This window comes from Chelonia mydas, chromosome 11, assembly GCF_015237465.2.
Source record: "Chelonia mydas isolate rCheMyd1 chromosome 11, rCheMyd1.pri.v2, whole genome shotgun sequence".
NCBI classification, from domain to species: domain Eukaryota; kingdom Metazoa; phylum Chordata; order Testudines; family Cheloniidae; genus Chelonia; species Chelonia mydas.
In genome coordinates this window covers 78,968,917-78,988,372 of record NC_051251.2, presented here as the reverse complement: position 1 = coordinate 78,988,372, position 19,456 = coordinate 78,968,917, and the positions used below count along the sequence as shown (strand labels likewise).

General features: G+C 53.3%; 1 protein-coding gene across 1 annotated transcript; it reads right to left on the bottom strand.

Moving 5' to 3' along the window:
- Positions 1-9,062: 9,062 nt before the first annotated feature.
- Positions 9,063-13,776, bottom strand: LOC119567374 (maestro heat-like repeat family member 5). Its single transcript, XM_043525109.1, has 4 exons — positions 13,399-13,776; positions 12,722-12,865; positions 9,808-9,910; positions 9,063-9,432 (listed from the first exon to the last, which is right to left on the bottom strand). The coding sequence occupies exons 1-4, from the start codon at positions 13,510-13,512 to the stop codon at positions 9,281-9,283; spliced, it is 513 nt and encodes a 170-aa protein (XP_043381044.1). The 5' UTR covers positions 13,513-13,776; the 3' UTR covers positions 9,063-9,280.
- Positions 13,777-19,456: the final 5,680 nt, after the last annotated feature.

Below are 19,456 nucleotides of genomic sequence, written 5' to 3'. Positions count from 1 at the left end.
TGTGGGTGGACACCTCTCTTTCCCCCTGTGTAGAATCCTAGCTACAAGATGGAGTTTTGGAGTCACATGGGCAAGTCACATGTCCATGCATGACTCAGTTCCTTACAAGTGGCAGCCATTGTTTACATGCTACCTTGAACGTCCTCAGGTAGACTTCTCATGTGGATTGGAGTCTTCCAAGGTGCATTGTCCATTAATTGTTTCTTGATTGGGCACTTAACTTGCAAATTCCTTTCTAAAGAAGCTGACCAAATGCCTTACTAAGGCTACTTAAAATCAAACAAGTACACAGCCAATATTCATAACTTCGAATACAAAAATGATATATGCATACAAATAGAATTAATATATACAGTAGATAATAACCTTTGCAGAGATATGTTACATGGCATATGTAGCATAAAACATATTCCAGTTATGTCATATATACATTCATAAGCATATTTCCATAAAGCATTATGGGGTGCAACGTCACAGGACCATTGTGATCATCTAGTCTGAGGAACGAACAATTAGATGCACACTTACAGAATGGGAAATGACGGCCTAGGAGGGAGTACTGCGGCAGGGGATCTGGGGGTCATAGTGGATCACAAGCTAAATAACACTGTTGCAAAAAAAGCAAACATCATTCTGAGATGTATTAGTAGGAATGTTGTAAGCAAGACTAGAGAAGTAATTCTTCCATTCTATTTCACCGTGCCACATTTCAGGAAAGATGTGGACAAATTGGAAAAAGTCTAGAGAAGAGCAACAAAAATGAGGTCTGGGAACATATACAACAATTAGGCTCACAGCAGGCAGAGGCCCTGTGACAGACATGGCTCTTAGCCCTTACTAAAACAGCATGATGCACACACACCAACATCCTAGGTGGGAAAATATTTACCCTGATAAAAGAAGTGTCCAGTAGTCGAAACTTATTGTTTCTCCCTTGCAAGTGTGAACTACTCTTGCGAGAGCTGGCGTCACCCCGACAGACCAGCCCCAATTTAGCATAGAAAGGAGAAAGAGAATAAAGGAGTACAGAGGTATAAGTAGGGGACCTACAGCACCATGATTTTTGAGTGCTTTTCACTATCTATCTGCTGGTCAGATAAGTGACAGCCTCCCAAGGCTTCTGCAGCTAAGGGGGTCCCTAAGCCTTGTCCCTTATTCGTCTTTCCGCGGAATTGAGTGACCGATCCTGGCTTGGCACCGCTGGAATCGAGAGATGCAAGGAGGGTAAGAAGCACCCACACCTGATCTCCTATCGTTAGTGTACACATATTTTGAAATAGAGCTCTATACTTTGTTTTCTTTCTTTGGGATTGTGGCTTCAGTTTTTGTAACTTGTTTATGTGTTTAACATCTCTACATTTAACTAAGTAGGCACTAGCAATTTTGTAACCACATGATTAGAATCTAGTTTAATAAATTTTGGTAACCATTGTGCATAAGCCTGACTTGTTTCTCTGGTTTACTGTAAAGCAGCCAACACAATTAAAGAACCTCAGCCGTTTTGGCTATAAAGCCTGGCCATTAGGTGAGAGTACTAAGAGCCTAGCGTTGAGTTGTGCCGCCTCCACGGGGCAAACTCTTGGGGCACCTGTCAGTCAATCCTGGCTGCCCGCTGCGAAGGAGCTCTGAGCTCTAGCAGTTAAAGTCACAGGTGGTTAGGACCTTGGGGCATCCGTCAGCCTAGCCCGGGCTGCCCGCCGCGAAGGGACAGTGCGTCCTAGCGGTTAAAGTCACGGATGGTATAAACGGGCATAGCTGGCACCTCACCAAACATCCCTGGCCATCGGCTAACAATAGGACAAGACGCAATGGGCTGAAATTGTAGCAAGGGAGGTTTAGGTTGGACATTAGCAAAAACTTCCTGTCAGGAAGGCACTGGAGTAAATTGCCTAGGGAGGTTGTGGAATCTCCATCGTTGGAGATTTTTAAGAGCAGGTTAGACAAACACCTGTCAGGGATGTTCTAGATGGTGCTTGGTCCTGCCATGAGTGCAGGGGACTGGACTTGATGACCTCTTGAGGTCCCTTCCAGTCCTATGATTCTATGATTCTATGCAGATGGGCCCCTCCAGGCATTGCCTCTAAAATCAGTTCTTTCCCACTTGGAGCTCGTCCACTTGGGCTGTCAGCCCTTGGGTACCAACACTGCTGGAAATGAGAGAAACATTGTCATAGGCTGATTCCCCATTCTGGCACTTTGAGTGCAGAAGGTGGGGCCCCACAAGGACTCCAAAGATTAATACTGGCCACTACAGGATGGTAATGCTGCCAGCACCCAAGTGTAGAACCCCTTTGAGAGCCCAGGAAGGCACACTTTGGAAATTCCTTCCTGTGCGGTACCCTCAAGCGTTTTCACCCCCTCCCCCCCGGGAAAGAGTTGAGAAAGGAAAAGAAAAAAAGAAATCAGCCGTTGCCACCAGCTATCTAAAAACATGTGCACAACCCTCTTAGGACCCAGAAATCCAATCAGCTTCTAAAAAGGGTAAATGTTATTAAAAAAACAAGAAAAGAAATAAATCTGGAACTCAGGCTATTGCTAGGTTTAGAATTAAGCATCAAGAATAGCTTTCTTAGGGTTCATCTTAAAGATTACAAGCAAACAAAACAAAAGCACCTGGGGTTAGCACAGGGGAATCCACAGACCACAACAAAAAGATCCCTGATCATCTGTCTAAAATTTCCTAATCTACTTACAAATCTGGGGTTCAAATGAGTAGTTTCTAGGTATGATATAGATTATTTCTCATACCTGGCTCAAGTTCCTTATAGTATATTTGCAGTCTGGTTTCTCTCTGCAACTCTGAGAACAAAGAAAAAAGACATCCAGCAGTTTTTCCCAATTTGAAAAGGTACAGCTTTCCTATCGGCTCCCCTGGTCAGGTGCCAACCCATTTTAAGCTTACCTCTTAGCCCTTTACAGGAAGGCAGTTAGGGTACAGTTGCTAAGGCAGATTCTATAACTAACTGAATGGCTGGGGAGTTACACAAAAGTGGTACCCCCCGCCTCATTTATCACACCACCGATTCCAGGGGGAAGCAGGACACCTACAGCACAGAAGTATCAAACCCAGGAGAGGTAGCAAGTAGCCCAGGGAAACCCGTCTGGTTTGCACTTGGCTGGATACTAGGCCAGGGTTTATTGACTCACTCTTGCCCAGCCCAGAGCCAGCAGACTGAGCTCTAAAGACTGCTCATTTCCCCACTAATTGATTGCAGTGCTAAGGGCTCTGTGTGGCTTTCCTCAGGGCTAGACCCGGAGGGGCGGCCCCACAGGATTACAGAGTGGTATTATTTTGCAGGTCTGAGCTGGTTTGTATGGAGCAGGCTCAGCATTTGACTGTCAGCCAGGGGTGGGAAGGGTCTGTTGGTTACGCTGAACCTAAATCCTTAGTGAAGAGACGATGTTAGACTTTGCGCTGTACTGCCCCTGTGCTCTGTTCCCAGAGCCTTCGGGGGGTGGGGGGGAAGGGCAGAGGGCTAGGGTATGTTGGGGTGTTGCTCATAAGTGCTGACTCCGTGGGCACACCGGGGCTGAAGCACCTACAGAAAAACATTAGTGGGTGCTCAGCACCCACCGGGATAATCAGCTGTGGCAGCCACAAGTCAGCCCTTGCGCATGCAGCGGGGCCCCCTCACCCCTTCCCGGAATTAGCTGTTTCCAGCCAATCAGCAATAGCATGCAGCTGCCTATCAGCTGTTTGGCAGGGAGCCAGCCATGGCCAGCAGGTATCAGAGGCAGGGGGAGGCTGAGCCTCTCCATACATCCAGGTGTGGCCCGCCCGCACTCCGCCCTCAGTCCCCCTCCTGCTTCCAGCGCTCCATGGCTTGCTGCCTGGCCTCCCCATGCTCTGGGGCTGGGGATGTGCTGCCTGACCTCCCTGCGCTCTGGGGCCTGGGGCCACAATGCCTGGCGCTCCAGCACCTGGGCCTCTAGCCTGGAGCAGGGGCCAGCAGCCTCAATGGGGACTGGGCTCCAGGGGGCGTGGAAGGGGCGGGGTCTTGGGTGGAAGGGGCGGGGGAGCTAGCCTCCCCACGCCAGCTGTTCACCCACCGACCACGGAGCCCGCAGATGAGCTCTGCTGCAGCAGTGTGTGGCTGTAATTCCTCGCCGGGTCCCCCAGCAGGGAAAGGTGGTCCCTTTCCAGGGCAGAGGGAGCTGGGCACCATTTAGGGCGGGCAGAGAGGGCTTCTGCTCCTCCCTGAGTTTCCTAGCACAGCCAGAAAATGAACTGCTGCTCCCCGTCCCCACTGGCACCGGAGGATCCGGAAGCCCTTAGCTGCGAGAGGAGCTAGAAGTTGCTTTGCTGGTAGGGCTGTCCCCCAGAGCAGCAGCTGGGAGATGTAAATTCCCCCTTGTGCAGGCTGCTGCAGCTCCGTGGCTGGGAGCGGGAGGGGAGAGCTGTACCGTTCTGTCCACTCCCACCCCTTCGCACACAGAGGGTCTTTAATGAGGTTCTCAAATGCCCCCTCCAGCTGAGCGGCTGAGAGCCTGTGCCACTTAGAAACCCCCCTGCCAGCCCCCGCAGCCAGCAACAGCACAAGCAGCCCGGGGACCAGAGGGGCACTCAAAGCACTGTCTGGGGAAAGAGCTCCTTGTCACCCAGATGATAGGATGAGTCAGGAGGGAGCAGGTTCCGGCAAGCCTTGGCCGAGAGAAGGGACCTGATGATGCTGACCTCCTTAAGGCTCTCCCACAAAGCTGGTCAGTTTTATTGTCAGTTTAAGAGTCTATTTCAGTTCTATTTAGTCTATAATAGAATAATTCAGTCCTATTTTGGTGAAATAGACATTTCAGTTGTTCCTGATGGAAATCAGAGGAAGTTATTGTACAGAGCTCTGCTTCTCAATCCCAAAATAACGTTTGCTTTCTTCAATTGGTCTATGGATCCTGGGGATATTTGGCAGGTGGGATCTAGGGCACCCAGAGGTGAAGTGACTTTCTCAAGGCTAAGCAGGGAGTCTGTGGCAGAGCAGATAACTAAACCCAGCATACCCGAGCCCCAGGCCTGTGCCTTAACCACTAGGCCATCCTTCCTACAATGGGGAGGAGAAACCTCCTGGACCATTTTCAGTGCGGGGGTGGAGGTGGGTGCTAGACAGAGCCACCAGGAGGTGGGGAGCACAGAGAGGTGGAGTGGGGGTGGGCCCTCAGGCACAGAGGGGGGGCCTGGCCTCGGGGGGAGGAGGCAGAGCCAGGGTGTGGCACCTGCCGGCAAAACCAAAAGTCAGTGCGAATGATGGGTTGTATATCCCCTCTGAGAACTCCTCCCTCTGTCCTCTTCCAATTGAAGTGGGCATCAGCCCTGTAGGACCACCCCGAGAGGGGATTTGACCAAATAGGGGAAGTGCCATAGTGGAGTGACCTGCCTGCAACAGGATCCCGTGGTCCCTCTAAGATGTTCCCACACTGCCCTCTACCACTTCATAGAATATCAGAGTTGGAAGGGAACCGAGGAGGTCATCTAGTCCAACCCCCTGCTCAAAGCAAGACCAATCCCCAATTTTTGGCCCAGATCCCTAAATGGCCCCCTCAAGGATTGAACTCACAACCCTGGGTTTAGGAGGCCAATGCTCAAACCACTGAGCTATCCCTCCACCCAGTTGGTGAGGGTTTCACTCCTGCCTTAGGCCATCTGAGAAGGGAAACGTGTACCAATCAGAACAGGTATAGCCAGAAGGTCTGGGCCATGATTTCAACAAAACACATCCTTGGAACGAGATGGCCTCTTCCACGCAGTGTTGTGTTGTGACTTCCAGGGTGATGCTGCCAGCCACGCAAACATGGAGCTCCAGAGATTGGCAGCTTCGGGCCTAGACCTTCAGGCACTGCCTATTCTGATCGGTATGTTTCCCTTCTGGGATGGACTATGGGGTGTGTGTAAAACCCTGACCGATTAGTAGAGGATGGTGGGGGGATTTCATGAAGGGGTGATGGGCCCCTCTTGCGAGCAGGTCACCCCACCATGGCACTTACCCTATTTGGTGAAATCCCCCCTCTGGTTGGTTCTAAGGGGATGAGGCCGACCCCAACTGGGAGAAGTTCTCGGAAGGGTCACATGACCCACTTCCGGATGGGTCATTCTGCCCCAGAACTTTCCCCCATTGCTCAAATCCATTCCTGAGGCAGATCGATGCAGATAAAACATCCCCAGATTGGTAGAGGAGTGGGAGAAGCTCTTAGAGGGGTCACATGCCACTCCTTGCTTCCGCTCACGTTGGCATCTTGACCCCAGACATCATACATCATGAGGCGGCCCAGCGACCAGAGTCTGTGCAGCCACCCTCTCCGTCGGGGCTGTGTGGCCCAACGACCAGAGTCCGTGTGGCCGCCCTCTCCGTCGGGGCTGTGTGGCTGAGAGTTCAGAGACAAGATGGTTGCCTCTCCTCTTGGGGCTGTGCAGTCTTGTGGCACACTGGGGAGGTGGACTGCCACCCACGGATGGATGGTTACCAGGGCAGGGGGACCAGGGGCCTCGCTACTCAACTAGGTCCTAGCTCAGGGCCTTGTCCATGGCCAATGTGTTTGCCGTTGAGTCAGTGGGGATCCAGCCAGAACATGCTGACGTCACTCAGCATGACAATGGCTCGTTCACCCAGGTTACTTCAGAGGAGAAGTCTCTAGGCCACGGGCTGGGGGTCTCTGGGCTCCCGGCGTGGGAAACTCCCAGACACTCCGATCTCCCTCGCACGTCTGCAGGCCCCCGGGGGTGCGGCTGGGTCTCGGCGCCTCGGGGCTCTGCAGTCAGGGGCTTCAGCTGCTTCTGGACTGGAGCCTACAATGTGCATCCTCCATTTTCGGCGCTCTGCCTGGTGTGAGCTGAGCTGCTCCCTTTCACACTGGTGCTCCAGTTCTAGTGTGTCCAGCAGGGCTGGGGAGGGGCTTGGCTTCCTCCGCCTAGACTGTGGGGTTATGTGGGGTTGGTACACCGCGGCACACGCTGCTCGGCCTCTTCTATCTCCTCCTTCCCATGCAACAGCTGCTTTGCCATCTCACAAGAGATGGGATCAGTGGTGGGCTCAGTTGGCTCCTGTTGGCCTCTAGATGTCTGGAAGAGGGAGAAAGGGCAGGAGCACAAATTAGAAAAACAAAACCTTCAAGCTGGGTAGTTTTCCACAGCACAAAACCACCCCACTTTGCTAATGTTCATTTGTAACTTCCCTGAGAGCTGGCATTTCTTAAAGAGAGCACCCAACCCCCTGCAACCTCCACTACCCTGGGGGCTGGCAATGGTTAAAGGGAGTCTGGGAGAATTTCTCCTCTCTCTGCCTGGCTCTGATGAGTGAGGGAATCACATGCGAGAAGCTGTGTGAATGTAGGGCTCTATGCAGTGGGGTGAGATGTCCTACATAGAGCCCAAAGGTGGGGTTGTCCTGACTCTGCAGTGACTTCATTCTAGTGAGAGAGAGATGTCAGAGATCAGCTCCAGGGTGCTGCCCTGTAACAGTGTGTGGGAATGGGGCAGAAGTGGGGCAATGATGCACTCATGAAAGGAGTCAAGCCTGATGAAGCCACATGCTGGGATGCATTTTCCTGTGTTAGGCTCCAGGCAATGCATAGGCCAGGAGTTGGTTTGGTGACCCTCAGAGCAGGCATAAGCACCACAGAGGAGAACCAGCACCTCAGTCTGCTCAGTGTTGTTTCCTGGCTTGGAACTCTCCTCTGTCTGACAGTGGTGACAGACTGCCCATGGTTCAGCCTGCTCCAGCCATACTCCCCAGGCTGTTCCAATCCTGCTTTTGACTTCTGACTCCAGCTCCAACCCTTGGCTCTCCTCTGCTCGACCTCCACCACTCTGACCACTAGGCCCCACTACCACTGCTCCAACCACTGGGCCCAACCATCCATGCTTTGGTTTCTGACACCAGCGATGTGTAGGAGTTGTTCACCTCACTGCTTTCCTGCATTTGTCAGCACTGGTTTTCATCTGCCATTGTGCTGCCCAGTCACATGGCTTTGTTAGATCCCTTTGAACTTTTTCAAAGTCTTCTCTAGGCCTGACTAACCAACATAATTTTGTGTCATCTGCCAATATCCACTTCACTGTTCAGCCTTAGTTCCATAGAGTTGATAAGGATCTGTTGTACGTACCATAGCAGGACAAAGAGGTCTTCTGTGTTGGTCCCAGTTCCGTAGTCGAATGCAGAACCCGACACAAGATTTCCAAGCTTCTGTAACCACTTGTTTTATGTATTGAGGATGTACCATCTGATGTACCACCATGTCAGATTTCAAAAGCACTTCCTGAAAAGCTGAATCAGAGGAAAAAGGTTGAAAACCCAATGGTGCTGATGTGCCTGGTGCCAAGGAAACCTCCACTTCAGATGGCCATTGCCCCCTGCTATTAGCTACCCAAGATTCTAAAAAGAAAAGGAGGACTTGTGGCACCTTAGAGACTAACCAATTTATTTGAGCATAAGCTTTCGTGAGCTACAGCTCACTTCATCAGTGCATCCGATGAAGTGAGCTGTAGCTCACGAAAGCTTATGCTCAAATAAATTGGTTAGTCTCTAAGGTGCCACAAGTCCTCCTTTTCTTTTTAAGGTGCCACAAGTACTCCTTTTCTTTTTGCGAATACAGACTGACACGGCTGTTACTCTGAAACCTGCCAAGATTCTAAGGGCACAACAACAATAACACAGCTACTCCCAAAATAGCCCTGGACAGAGAGGAGACCCCATTCTTGCGTAACTTCCCCATGTGCTGGCATACACTCGTACACACACCCGTACACACAGATGGTTGGGGGCACTTTTTGTTTTGATGGAACAGGAAAGTGACAGCCGTAGCGACATTAAACCATCAAACATTTAGGCTGAGATCCACAAAGGGATTTAGGCTCCTAATGTCTGCTGAAATCCTTTGTGGCCCTGTGCCTTCATTCCTTAAGAGGTCACAGGGAAAAGTGTTTCCCATGTGCACTCATGGGATTTCCTATGAGCTGATAACCAATCTCAGAGTGAATCTCCCTAGCCTGCAATCACTCCATTACAGGGAGGGAAGGTGATGAATCTTGCCCTACAGAGGGTAATCGTCATCATCACCATCATCATCATCCTTAATAACAACAGCTTTTTTCAATTCTGTCAGGCCTTCCATTACAGACTTTCTGACCTTTATGAAGACAGTTTCACCACACAGCTCTAAGGCTACGTCTATACTAGGAGCTAGGGATGGAATTCCCCTGCTCCTGTACACATATTGTGGTACCTCGATGAAGCTCGCATGACCATCCTTCTTCCTTAAACGCTGTCCTTAGACAGAGAGGGCCCTGTGTCCACATTCAAACCTGTGTTCGGGCCCTGTGCTGCACCCCTGTACTTCCCACAGAGGCACAAACACACAGAGGTATTTCCTTACCTTCATACAGGCGGGAGATGCCATCTTCATTCACTGTTTCAGACAACAAATTGTAGTAATGGCGGATAGTCTTTCCTAGACATACAATGAATACAATGGATCTCATTACTTTTCAAATCCTTCGCTGAAAACTGCTGAAGATGCAGCCATTCCCCCAGGACACCCTTCGGAAATTAAATACATTCCTTACATCTGTTCACAAAGCACATTAGATAAAGCATCAGACGCCCAGAAGTTACTGAGAGGCTGATTTCCAAAGGAGATTGAATTCACATCATGCTGGTTTCTCCTAGGTGCAGCCAAAAAGTTCTTGTGGGCAGGGGAAGTTGGTGCGGTATCCACACACACAGTTTTAGGATTCTGGTGCTGTCGGAAGGAACAGAGCAGCCGTCTAGAAAAGGGCTTTGAAGGAAACATTTAAGAAAGCTCAAGTGAATTTCCTCTGCTTACCAATGAACAAGGCTGCAGAGTGTCGTATTGTTGTCTGGGAGCTTTCCAGGTACTCTAGGGCCTGGAACAGGAATTTGGGGATGTGGCTCTTGTTGTTCTGCATCTGGAAAGAAAGAAGGAAGAAATGCACAATATACAAATGACATGTTCTCCCCACAGCAAATAGTCCAGGAAAGCCAAAGCATAGAGCCAGGCCATGGCAGCCGCCAATACGAACCCATACACCAGAGCAGCACCTCTCTGAAGTCACTGTTGTGTTCTCCAGAACCTCCGCTTTCATTTGAAAAGACAAAAGTTTGGAGGTCTGACAGTTGTGGAGAAAACTGTCAACAATGTGAACAGATTGTAACTCCTGCAGAAATGAACCAGCAGAGAGCCTGGAATAGTGTCTTGCAACCCGACCGAAGCGGATGGGTCCTCAGGGTGTGGGGTTAGAAAGGTCTCCCTCAAGTCCCCATTCACCCCTCTCAAGGCACAAGGAATTCACCTACCAAGCACTTCCCGACACACTTCAAGAGCTGTGAGGAGCCATCCCAGGCCATGCTGCGGAACAGCCTCTTCAAATGAGCCCAGCCGAGAAACACTGCGCAGCGGAAGAGCGTCAGTTTACATCGCTGCAAGAGAAGGGAGACCAAGAGGGTTCTCACTGCGAGAGGGATAGTCTGGGGGACATCGAACCTTCCCCGTCCCTTGTTCTCCTGCTTTTCCTGCTAGTGGAGATTCCTGTAATTTGTTCTACACAGGACTGTGCTCAGGAGAGGAAACTGAGAATTGGCTGGAGAGAGCCAGGGTCGTCCTGTCCTTTGGATGGTTTGGGGCAGTTACCCAGGGCCCCATACTTTAGCGGGAAGCAGGACCTGGGCCGTGCCAGGGCCAGCAGCAATACTCCTGGCCCCGCTACGCTTTGCCTTCAGCTCAGTCCTTCTGTACAAAGAGACTGTATGAGAGCGTGCGTCAGCTTTGGGATCCCAAAGAGTCTGACCAAAGGAGCCCTCAGATCAGGCTTCCCTCCACATCCCAGTTGGCCCAACGAAAGAGGGCAACGTCCGGTGAAGGTTGGGAAACTAGGACCTAGAGAAGTTCTCTCAGGAGCTCCAGGGAAGAAGGCAGGGCAGCTGCACCCACTTTCCAGAAGGCTGTGGGCATATATCAGCTCCCCGAACCGACGGGGCACTGACGGATCTTTGCTCCCTTTTCTTTTGCTGCCTCTTGTTGTGAATCTTTGGATGCAGCAGCCCAAAGGCCTGAGGCCTGTCTTTGCAGGAGAGACTCAGGGCTCTTTCCCAGAAGAAGGCTTTTCTTCCCAATTGTTCTGTGTGCTGTGAGGATGGATAGGGCACGAGGCTCCAGCATGGAGTGAAGCCGGGAGGAGAAGACTCTGCTTGGGCAAGGGGCTCTGGTAATGAATGCAGTGGGGGCCCCAGGGGATTCTGGCTCTTTTCTCTTAAGGAAATAATGACCATGGCACTTAGCAGTGTCATACTCTCGACCTGGTCTGCAAGATGCAGCAGCAGCGGGAGCAAGCAGTGGATGATTTCCTGCTGAACGAGGGGTTTGTCCGGGTCCTGCACCCTGCTCACCACGTTGCCAAGCAGTGAAATGGCAGCTGAGCGCACACTGCCCCTCTCCTGGCAATGACACACAGGGGGTGGGGACGCCCGGTTAAAGCCAGGCAGTATCAGAGCAGAACGCGACAGAGTCCTAATCCGCCCGCTGCTCCGGTTCCCCTGTGTGAACTGACTTGGCTGGTGGGAGCAGGGCGGACACCAGGCCAGCGCCATAGACATCTTGCACAAGGCCTGAGACCCTGTGCAGGACAGCGCAGCCCCAGGGTGTCCCAGAGGCAGTTTCTGTCTGGAGAGCCCAGAATCCCAGAACCCGAGAAGATTTGGGGAGAGGAGGGAAGTCTGGTGGAGACTGATCTGGGGAAGGGGAGAAGCCGCTGCTGGAGCCTTGCAGGGATGCGCTGCTACAAAACACAGCATTTCTTTTGCTCTTCGGTGCCCCCGAGAGCTGGGCCATTCCCGACCCACCTCTTTCCTGCTGAGAATCTCCACCTCTTTGGGGGCCTGTGTTCTCCAGACAGCTGGTCATCTGCCCAGGGCCAGGCCCCCTCTCCCCCAGGCCAGACTGCAGCAGGGGCTGGGAGCATGGCGCTGAGACTGAGCTTTGGCGAGAAGAGCTCTGACAGGGAGGTGGCTCAGCAGGAGATTCCCCACCCATGGCTGGGGCGCTCCTTGGAGGCTCCATGGCAGGCCTGAGGGGCGGGAGCCAAGGAGATGGGGAGAGAGAGACAAGGGCATCAGAGACAGGTGGAGGGGGGCATGGGCTTCTCCTGGGGTTCCAAGCCTTACGTCATCAATGAAGGGTCGAAGGCTGACTGCAATGTCCTGGGAGATGGAGCCAAGCCCCTCCCTCCTGAGGAGGTAGATGATGTCTCCAGCTTTGTGCATGGCCTCCTTGACACACCCTCCATCCCGGTCACAAAACCTGGCCACGGTTCCTGGCAGCTGGGCCTGTAACCATCTCACCTGCAGGAATGAAGAAGGCAACTCATTACTTTCCGGGGTGACAGCCTGGAGCACATGCTGGACCACTCCCACCTAGGAGAAACCACGGATGGCACAGCCCCCCCAACGGGGCAGAAAGTCGTTCTCCTGTCACTCTGTGCCAGCTGCTCACTGTAACCTTTGTCTTTGCTCACCCCACCTCCCCCATTGCATCCCATCTGCAATCAGGGCTCCGCTCACGGGAGCAGGGAGCACGTCATGCCTTGATTTGCTCAGGAAAGCACCTCCACCATTTGAGGGCTGTGTGTTAAACAACAAGGCTTGTGTGGGGATCTGGCTCTCATTTCCGAGCTATCTGAGAGACATCGGCTTCCTCGGTCCCCTGGGCAATCCACGCCTCTTACCTTTTCTGGCTGGAACACAATACTGCCAAGGCCTCGCAGACTGAGCTTACGTATGACGGGATTTGTGTCTTTGCTCCATTCCATGAGCTGCGCCCGGAGCTCTGATTTTGTCAGCACTGTCTCAATGGAAGGACTCTGGAGAAACTGGAAAGAGCCAAATCAACATCAGGTTGAGGAGCAGAGGTCTTCCTGTGGGGTATGTTCCCTGGACAGTCGTCTTTACCAAAGGGCCACTTACTCCCACCCAAAGACTCTGGTGCGTCGGGAGCCAGTTGCTGCTGTTTCAGTTGGTTCATTCCCAAAAGTTAGACTCATGCACAAATCACAAATCAACCCCCAGGGAAAGGGGCGTCTCCAGGCCTCATTGAGTGCCATGCAGAGACCCCTGGGACAGAAGAAAAGCAGAGCCTCAGGAAAAGGTGAGGAGAGAAGCATGGTCTTGGGGCACTGGAGAAACCTCTCCTCTTGTCCCATAATCCCATCTCAGCACATCCAGCCAGGAGCAATCTCACCCGGTCTCTCCCTCCCTCTCTTTGCCATGCCCCACAACCATCCATGTGCAGAGAGGAGCTAGCTGGCGGTAAGGCTGCTGAGCTGCTGACAATGTGCCCCAGAGCTTACTGGCCTGAGCTGCTCTCCAGAAAGCCCCCTTGTGCCTGTCAACTAATGAATCTCACCTCAATACAGAAAGCCATGGCGATCGTTCTCTGCTCCTCCTCCCTCTCACTCTGGACGATGGTGATTGCCTCTCTGAAAACTGCAGGGAGCTGAGGGTTCTCAAACTCGATCATGGCTGTGGAACACGGAACAGAAAGTCCCTTGTGATTTTCAAGAGGGAGAGAGAGTTCCTCTCCAGTTGCTGGGCTGAAATAGCAGCCTGGAACAGAGGGATATTTCACATGGAAATCCCATTCCCAAGAGTGACCCAATGAAGAGGAAACTTTGGGCTCCTACCTTGCAATCAGGCCAACACCCTGCAAGTAGTAATATCGGGAGGCTATCGTGTCCCAACCCTGCTGAAATTGGAGGCTGGCAAATTCCTTCCAGCTTCCGGGCATGGAGAAAAGAGTCTTCACAGCCTCCACTGATGTGCTAAAGAGAAAAAAATACCAGTATCAGGCAACGAGATCAGCCCCAAGCATGGCAAATCAGTACAAACCCTGGGACACACAGCGTGGTCAGCAGTAGCTAGCCTCCCCGGGGATAGATCCAATGTGATATCATGGTGCTTCCCTGCCCAATGGGCCCTGTCTACACTGCCGTTTTATTGAGTTTCTAACCAATTAGTGACACTGTAGCTTCCTAAGATGGTTGGTGTCATCACTCACTATGGTTGAATATTTGATTCTTTACTGTGACAGGTAACAGGACTCAAGCGGGCATGTGGGGTCGGATCCTTAGTTGGTGTAAGCGAGCAAAGCGATGTCAGTTTACACTACCTGAGGTGTCTTCTGGTGCTCTGTTTTCCCCTATAGATGGAAGCCCCTAACTGTGCCCACAGAGCCAGTTGAACTGGTCCCTCTTCCTCCTGTCTGCCTGTGACGCTGATCAGCAATAACCAGCAGGACTCAGAGTTTACAACACATTGAGATGAAAAGAGGCACTCACCCCTCTCAGAGCTATTGTTGCCGGCTGTCTGCAGACTCAGGAAGGCTGCACTGCATTTACGCTCTGGTCATGTGTGGATGATTTTTTTTTTTTTTTTTTTTGCAACAATTAGGGCTGGAAATTTCTGTCTTCAGAGATTTACCTCTGCTGCACAGCTCCAGAAGAATGAGTGTATTTTTTCACCAATTCCTCAGCCATGGAATAACTAGGGATCTGATGACAGGTAACAATCCTGCACTGGTCTGCAGGGGATAGACAGATGGGCCTCATGGGCCTTTTCCATCTCTGCCTTCTCTCACGCACTAAGGAGCAGCCAGACCTCATGAGCCAGGGATGTTGAGTGAGCCCCAAAGTCATTTATTGGCCCTGTACTGGATCTGAGAGGAAGTGGGGTGACTCATAGAAATCAGGACAATGCTGGAATTCTCCAGAAAACTGGCATGTCTCCATCCCGGGGAGTGCAGGTGGAGGGGTTGGCTCCTCAGCGGCTGGGCCTGGGCATCTCCTCTTAGGAAGCATGGACAGCTCTCTGCACAGCAGGAAACTCGCTCCAACTGTGTGAGCCCCACGGACCCTCCCCGGCCTGTGGCCTGTCAGTGGGAGCAGGAAGAGAAATAACGGACTGAGGTGATAACAGAGCAGCTCCCTACCTGTGCGATGACAGCGTGTGAGCCACACAGGTTAGAACCACGTCCTGGGGGTGGGAGCGAGCCAGCAAGGCCGTGGCCCTCAGCGCTGCTTTTCTGGCTCTGGGATCGCAGACATTGTCAAGCCAGATTAAGATCCCTCCCACAACGTCTTCAACCTGGAAGAATGCCAGGAAGTTGAGGGATGGATTTATCAAAGAGTGGCCTCCTCCCAGGGAAGCCCTCCTGGCAGCCCTGCAAGCCACCTCTGACCTCAGTTTCCCATCTTGGCTCCTCCCTAATCTGAAGAAAGAGGCTTTGACAAGTCCAGGAACCCCAGTCTTCCTGAGGTCTGGTTTAGCACCTTAAAGCTCAGAAACACACACAAAAGCCTTCCCCAAAACCTTACAGTGGGCACAGCCCAAACTCCCCTGATGTCCCAGGGCCTTCCCTGCCATAGCAAACTGCTCTCAGCCCTGCTCTCAAAGGCTTCCCTGCAGGAGCCTTTCCTCAGTCTCTGCAACTTCCTGTTGCTCTTTCTAGCACAATCAGTTCCTCCAGACCAGGGGTCTCAACCTAGTTTCCATTGTGGGCCACATCCAATCCTACCTGTTTGGCCCTGAGGATGTCCCATGGGGCGCAGCTCTGTGCTGATTGGGCCGCAGGTTGAGAGCCACTGCTCCAGACCCCAGAGCCCACCCTAGAGATGGCAGGCCGGGCTAGTTGGATGGGGCGAGCCAGCTCCAGGCCCAGCGCTAAGGAGAACCTCTGTGCTGCGGGATTGTAAAACCTGCCGTAACAAATCTTAAAGCCGGCTGTCTACCCTTGGGCTCAGGCTATGGCACCAAGAACAGCAGTGTAGACATGGTGACTTGGGCTGGAGCCCAGGCTCTGAAGCTCCCCTCCTCCCTGGGCTTCAGAGATCAAGGTCCAGCCCAAGCCCAGAAGAGTCTGCATTCCTGTTTTGGCCCCACAGTGCCAGCCCTGGGAGCCCAAGTCCATAGGGCCAGGAGGCTTTGCAAGACAGGGTAGACAGACCCTAAAGGGACAAGCCACCCCCGAGGGCTCTTCCATGAGGAACTGGTCATTGCTCTTGCCTCTCTCGAACAAGGAGCAGGAGCTACAACGCTGGGTGGAGGATTCTGTTGACCTGTTCTGCTAGCGGGAGTTAGAGCCCTGCACAAATCAGTCTGCTGATTGAGGGGCCATTTGTTAACTTCCCGCTGGGACCTGTTGGAAAGAAGGAACTCGGGCAGAGACAGGGACGACCTGCAGGAAACCCTAGGAACAGGCAGGTTGGGGAGGAAGTTCAGGCTGAGGGTTCTGTTCGTTAATTAGTCTCAGAGTTTCCAGGAAAGGGGAATAAGTCTGCACTTACGTGCCACCTGCAGGCGGTCTTTGGAGAAGGGCAGGAATGTCACCTATTTCCAGGCCGAGCAATTAAAGGCAACGCTGAAAGGACTGTAGGGAACGTGGACCCTGATTCCTTTCTCGAGAAGCTGCGCCAGCTTGGGCAATTCAAGGAGTTCTCTGGGCTTCAGATTCCCCAGGTGTCAAATGGGTAGAATTCCTACCTCCCAGGGGGGCGGTGGAGCATCATTAATCAGGGGGAGTAAATGACGCTGAGAGCCTCCTACCCAGGGGATGTAGAAATGACGTCGGCGAGAAACCTCCCTAGGCCAGTCTAATTCATGGGGCAGGCACTCAGATTCTGTGGGGTTGGGCAACAGGCTGAAAGGTTGGGAGAGACAGAGAGAGACGTGCAAAGCCAAATTCTTCCTGATACTTCAGCTGGAAAACAAGGCCCTGCAGCATGTCTGAGGAAACCATGTCTGCTCCTGGAGCCTAATGTGGAGGCTCGTCAGCAGACTAGGTAAGTGCTGCCTTGCCAGGGCTGGGACTGTCCCACACCTTCAGTGTGGCTGGGCGTCCTCAGGGAAGTGTCAGGGCTCCAGCGGGCAGAGAACACTTTCAAAACCTGACGCTGCGGATCCCCGCGGCCAAGCGCTGAATGGCAAGGGGCTGAGCCAACCTTCAAAGCACCATGCTAGGGAGTCCCAGGAACGGTTTCCTAGGAGAGGCGATTCTCCCGTCCCCATCTCTGCGCAGCATCCCCCTGCCCCACTGCGGGCGTCTCTTACTCTCTCCATCTTGTCTCCGTGGAGAGATACGATGGCCCTCAGCTCTTCCTCTGCGGCTCTAAATCTCTGCAGGGTGGGTGTTGTCAGACCCTGCACGGCTGTCATCAGCAGGGTGTGGAGCGGGGCTGAGGAAGGGTGTTCCCCGAGGGTCTGCAATGAACAGGGACAAAGCCTGTGGGGACTGAGTATTTCCCTCGGGCAGCTGCCCTGGAACAGTCTGTCCCCGGGGGAGGCTGGCAGCGCCGAGGGAGCCTGGAGACTCCGGCTGAGCCCGTTTCTTCAGAAGCCTCCCCAGGTGCCAAGGTTTCCTCAGCCTTTCCTCCGCTCTCTGGCCCCCTCTCCTGAGAAGAGACGGGAGCCTCTCGGGCAGTGCGGGGACCCCAAGGGCCATCCCATTTCCTCCCTCTCTAGCCCCTCCTCCCAGGACGCCCAGCTTTTGCTGAGAAAACCTCAATGTCCTGCAAAGCCCATTCGAGTTGCTCCTTGAGTGTCGCCGAGGGGTCACTGGAGAACCTGCCCCCTGTCCCATCCCACCCCGAGCGCCTGAGCAGATTGGCTCAGCAACTCTGGCAGCCCACAGTGTCTGCGAGGAAAGGAGTAAGAATAGGGCCCAAACGGAAACGCCCTCTTCCTTCCCCACCCCGCAGCGTGTGGCGCTGCCAGGAAACAGGCAGGAATCGCCGGCAGGAGAGAAAGTAGCTGAGACTGAAGGAGCGAGTCTGCCTGGCTGAGGAGAATCCCAAACCGTGGGCCTCCGGGGCCAGAGCCCTGTGGGTCAGAACTCACTGGGCACAATGTTACTCCAGGGGGCCCGGTTCCAGGGTCACCGAAACCCAGGGCCTGGGGTGCTGGAGGCCTTTGCCCTGGTGTCTCAGGGCAGCCCCTTGGGATTGCTGCAGCTGGGCTGCGTGGCGCTGGATTAGCACCGTCTGTCCTGGATGCCCGCAGCTGAGGACGCAGTAGAGCACACCGGAGTGGCCGACTCGCGTACAGACTCCAGCCCCCCGGCACCTCAGGAGCTCCCAGAATTGCAGACTTTTGTCTGCGCTGCAGGGCGCTCTGTCACTGACAGAAAGGGTCACAAGGCATTGAGGTGCCTTTGTAACTCGGACGGAGCCCAGATGTTGGCAGGCGGGATCGAACCTGGGACCTCGGGAGCTCAGTGCATGAGCCTCTACCACAGAGGCGGGCAAACTTTTTTGGCCTGAGGGCCACATCGAGTTTTCAAAATTGTATGGAGGGCCAGTTAGGGGAGGCTGTGTCTCCCCAAACAGCCAGGTGTGGCCTGGTTCCCGACCTCTATGCAACCCCCCCACACTTCTCACCCCGACGGCCCCCCGGGGACTCCTGCCCCATCCACCACTCCCTGTCCCCTGACCGCTCCCGGATCCCCTGCCTCTGACTGCTCCCCACTACCCCATCCAACCCCTCCTCTTATTCCTGACTGCCCCCCCAGAACCCCTGCCCCCATTCAACCCCCCCATTTCCTGCCCTCTGACCGCCCCGACCCCTATCCACACCCCCGGCCCCCGCCCATTCCCTCAAACTCCCGCCCTCTATCCAACCCCCCCGCTCCCTGCCCCCTCACCACGCTGCCTGGAGCACCAGTGGCTGGCGGCGTTACAGCTGGGCCATGCAGCACAGAGCCCCGGGTCAGGCTGTGACTCTGCAACTGCACTGCCCCAGGAGCTCGCAGCCCCCTGCCCAGAGCATCACGCCGGCGGTGCAGTGAGCTGAGGCTGCAGGGGAGGGGGAACAGCAGGGGAGGAGCTGTGGGCGAGACTCCCGGGTCAGGAGCTCAGGGGCCGGGCAGGAGGGTCCTGCAGGCTGGATGTGGCCCACGGGCCGTAGTTTGCCCATCTCTGCTCTACCGCATGAACTAAAACCCAAATGGCTATTAGCTGAGGCTATAGAGCAAATCATGGAGCAGGTCCTCAAGGAATCAATTTTGAAGCACTTTGAGGAGAGGAAAGTGATCAGGAACAGTCAGCATGGATTCACCAAGGGCAAGTCATGCCTGACTAACCTAATTGCCTTCTATGATGAGATAACTGGCTCTGTGAATGAGGGGAAAACAGTGGACGTGTTATTCCTTGACTTTAGCAAAGTTTTTGATATGGTCTCCCCCAGTATTCTTGCCAGCAAGTTAAAGAAGTATGGGCTGGATGAATGGACTATAAGGTGGATAGAAAGCTGGCTAGATCATCGGGCTCAATGGGTGGTGATTCATAGATATTTAGGTCAGAAGGGACCATTATGATCATCTAGTCTGACCTCCTGCACAACGCAGGTCACAGAATTTCACCCACCACTCCTACAAAAAAACCTCACACTTATATCTGTGCTATTGAAGTCCTCAA